General features: G+C 42.5%; 1 protein-coding gene across 1 annotated transcript; it reads right to left on the minus strand.

The window, feature by feature from the left end:
* Positions 1–442: 442 nt before the first annotated feature.
* LOC104230580 (uncharacterized) lies at positions 443–2,693 on the minus strand. The gene is made up of 3 exons (XM_070159315.1): positions 2,619–2,693; positions 1,058–2,299; positions 443–838 (listed from the first exon to the last, which is right to left on the minus strand). Exons 1-3 carry the CDS (start codon positions 2,691–2,693, stop codon positions 443–445), a joined length of 1,713 nt encoding a protein of 570 aa, XP_070015416.1.
* Positions 2,694–4,137: the final 1,444 nt, after the last annotated feature.

Below are 4,137 nucleotides of genomic sequence, written 5' to 3' on the forward strand. Positions count from 1 at the left end.
TCAAAATCTTCCTATGGTCTCCCTGCTTCCTGAAGCCTTGACATATGATCCGCCACTTGATTTTGAGTTTCCTTGTGATCTTTGACTTCGAAGTCAAATTCTTGCAACAACAAGACCTATCGAATTAATCGAGGCTTTGCATCCTTCTTTTCCATGAGATATCGAAGAGCCGCATGATCAATGTATACCACCACTTGGACCCCAACAAATAAGCTCGGAATTTGTCAAAAGCATACACAATAGCAAGAAGCTCTTGCTCAGTTACCATGTAGTTCATTTGTGCCTCATTGAGAGTTTTACTTGCATAGTACACCGGGTGGAGAACTTTGTTGTGACATTGGCCAAGCATTGCTCCAATGGCTACACCACTGGCGTCACACATGAGCTCAAAAGGAAGTGACCAATCGGGCGTGAGAATAATGGGTGCCGTGGTGAGCCTTTGCTATAACTCCTCAAAAGCTTTAAGACAGTTCTCATCAAACACAAACTTGGCATCTTTTTCTAGGAGTTTGCACATGGAGTTAGAAATCTTGGAGAAGTCCTTGTTGAAGCACCTGTAAAACCCGGCATGCCCTAGAAAACTTCTAACACCTTTCACGGAGGTCGGTGGAGGAAGCTTAGAAATAATCTCAATCTTTTCCCGGTCTACTTCAATACCATGCTTTAAAATTTTGTGCCCAAGCACAATGCCTTCGTCAACCATAAAGTGACATTTCTCCCACTTTAGCGCAAGGTTTGTCCCTTCGCATCGCTTAAGCACTTGTCTAACATTGTTAAGACAGTGCTCAAATGAATCACCAACCAACGAGAAATCATCCATGAAGACTTCAAGAAAGTCCTTAACCATGTCGGAGAAGATGAACATCATACACCTTTGGAAAGTGGCTGGAGCATTGCTCCATTAGGAAAGGTCACTCCTCAAACCGAGCTCTCATCGGTCCCATCTTCCACATCCGAGGGTGACCCCTCCAGTACTCAGCCAGCTACTGACTCCCATAGCACTTAGTGTGCCTTAGGCTTGCCTATGTTCTTTCAAGACTTCCAACAATTGGTTTACCTGCACATCATTTAGCAAAAACGAAACGATTACGGGTAAAGTATCATTAGAGCCAAGAAATCTATACCTTAAGTGCGGCGGGAGAGGCTTGAGCTCTAGTTGTGGTGGCTCAATGATTGATGGCTTGGCAGGAGGTGTGGCCCTATTATCCAAGTCAAGAGAAAGCTTTTCCGGAGTGTAAGTATAGGATCCAAGACCCTCCAATGCATTTACCGACTCCATGTACCCATCCATGTCCTCACCATCAAAGTTTACCAAGATAGCCGCCAATACCTCACCAAGGCATTGTTCTTCCATTTTCAACTCGACGACATCTTCAACCTCATCAACCACATCTATCACTGAAATGCTCTCATACTCATTGGGTAATCTCATACCCTTGCTCGCTTGAAATGTGACTTCTTCATCATTCACCCGAAACTTAATTTCATTTCGCTCCGAATCTATGAGTGCTCTTCCCGTGGCTAGGAATGATCTCCCCAAGATGATAGGGATCTCTTTATCAACAGTACAGTCAAGAATTACAAAGTCGGTGGGCAAATGGAATTTTCTAACTTTCACAATCACATCATCAACAATTCCTACCGGTCGCTTAATAGATCGATCGGCCATTTGTAACCTCATTCTTGTTGGCCTCGGCATCCCTAATCCCGCTTGCTTGTAGATGGCAAGTGGCATCAAGTTGATGCTAGACCCATTGTCACAAAGGGCTTTTGCAAAGTCATGCTCCCCGATAGTGCATGGAAGAGTAAATGCTCTCGGGTCCTCTTTCTTTTGGACATGGCTTGTGGCAATAATAGAGCTAACCCGGTGAGTCATGTTTACCACCTCATTCTTTGTGGTCCTATTTTTGGTGATCAAATCCTTCAAATATTTGGCAAACCCCTGCATTTCTTGAAAAGCCTCCAAGAATGGAATGTTCATCGACAATTGCTTTAGAATATAATAGAATTTCTCAAGCTTGCTATCATCAACCCTTCTAATAGGTCTTTGAGGAAAAGGCTGAGGAGGTCTAGGAATAGGAGGTGGAGCTTTTGATGTCTCCTTCTCCTTTTCCTTCACCCTTTCTTGGTTCACTTCTTGCACCTTCTCTTTTTCCGGCACCCTTTCAACTTCAACAACCCGTTGCTCTTCTGCTTCAACTTCTTGTCCAGCTTCTTCCCCAACAACCTCTTGCTCAATGTCACCTTGTAAACCTTCCCACTTCTTGTAGTTATTTCCATGACGTGAGAAGTTGAGCCACTTCCACCACTCTTTGGGTTCACAATGGTATCACTAGGAAGTTGCCCTTTTTGATTTGGGTTTTGCTCTCTTGAAAGGTCTCTTATCTGCTTCTATAACTTTTGGATAGATGCGGTGTGAGAGCCAACAACTTCGGTCATGTTTCTCATGGACGCGTCAGACTTTTCTTGGTTTTGCAATACTCTTTCAAGCATGCTTTCTAACTTTTACTCACTTGACGACCCTTGATTTTTATAATGACCTTTTGGGGGAACATACGGGTTGGAGCTCCGGTTTGCAAAGTTGTTGTTGTTGTTCCAATTTCCTTGATGCGAGTTACCTTGATCATTTCTCCATTGTTGGTTGCCTTGGCCTTGCGAGTTTGGCCTCCACTGGCTTTGTTGCCTTTGACCATGGTAGGGTTGCCTTTGATACCCTCCTTGAGGGTTGTTGATATAATTTGCTTCCTCAAAATTTTCATCTAAAATGGGTTGGACATCTTCCACTGCATTCACTTTCTTTGTCTAATTCTCGGTAAACATCTTTGTCAGCACATTTACATTTGTTGCAAGTCCGACAATCACTTGATCCCTCTCTTGATTTTCCTTGATTAAGTTACTCAAGGAAGGAGAGCCATATGAGATTCCTCCGGTAGTATCCTCTGAATGCCATGCTTGGTTGTGCTTTGCCATTTTGTCTAGGATTTGTGTCACTCTTGCAAATGATTTGTCCATGAAAGATCTGTCAGCTGCATTCTTGGCGATGACTTGGTTCATGGATCCAAACCCATATAAAAGTTTTCCAACAACATGGAATCCGGAAAACCATGGTTTGGAGACCTCACCAAGTATAATTTGAAGCGATCCCATGCCTCATGCAACTGCTCTCCCTGTATCTGCTTGAAGAAGAAAATCTTATCCCGCAACTCAGACTTTTTGCTCTGCGGGAACCACTTGGACAAAAATGCCCGGACAAGTTCGGGCCAAGAATGGATAGAGTTGGGTGGCAGATTCTGGAGCCATTTCCTCGCATCCCCAGCTAGAGAATACTTGAAGCACTCAACCTCAGGGCATCGTCAGAGACATTGTTTTGTTTGTGCATTACACACACACCTAAGAAATTCCTAAGGTGTTATGTTGGATCATCATCTGTGGAGTTTCTGAAAAATCCTTCTGCCTTGAGCATCAGAATTAGACCATGTTCCACTTTAAATGTTGCAGCTCCAACAACTGGCGGTACAATGGCGTTAGTATCCTCAATGTACTCCTCGATGTCTGCGAAAGGATTCTCTCCCATTTCTGTCTCCGCATCATCACCATATTCAGACATGTTTTCCTATCAACACCAAGCAAAGCAAGCAAAGTGTGATGGAATAGAAATAGACGTTAAGTAAAGTACATACTAAATAGTAATTTCAAAACCGTATTCCCCGGCAACGACGCCAAAATTTGATACGCTCAAATTACACTTTAATGAATAGTGTAAGGTGGTCGGTGTCAAATATAATAACCCAACAAGGTTGGGGTCGACTCCCATAGGGAATAGGTGTGAAAAGGTTACTCTTATAGTGTGTTGCTCAACTAAAGTCGTATCTCTATTCGGTTAACAGTAACAAGAGAATGGTTTTATAGTAACAAGAGTATGAATTGAGTTTGTTTGGAAGTATCAACTAATTGGAATATTTATAGAGTAATTAACTGGATTAATGAAACCAAGGTTGTGTCCCCTTTAATGGAGTGTAATGCTTATCGGTGTTAATATGATATATTTCTAATGGAAGGTTCTTTTGATATGCAAATGATGTCTAAGTGACTACCCAATATTTCCCAATAGTTGAGTAGTATTTCCTCTTTATAATT

This window comes from Nicotiana sylvestris, chromosome 10, assembly GCF_000393655.2.
Source record: "Nicotiana sylvestris chromosome 10, ASM39365v2, whole genome shotgun sequence".
NCBI classification, from domain to species: Eukaryota; Viridiplantae; Streptophyta; class Magnoliopsida; order Solanales; family Solanaceae; genus Nicotiana; species Nicotiana sylvestris.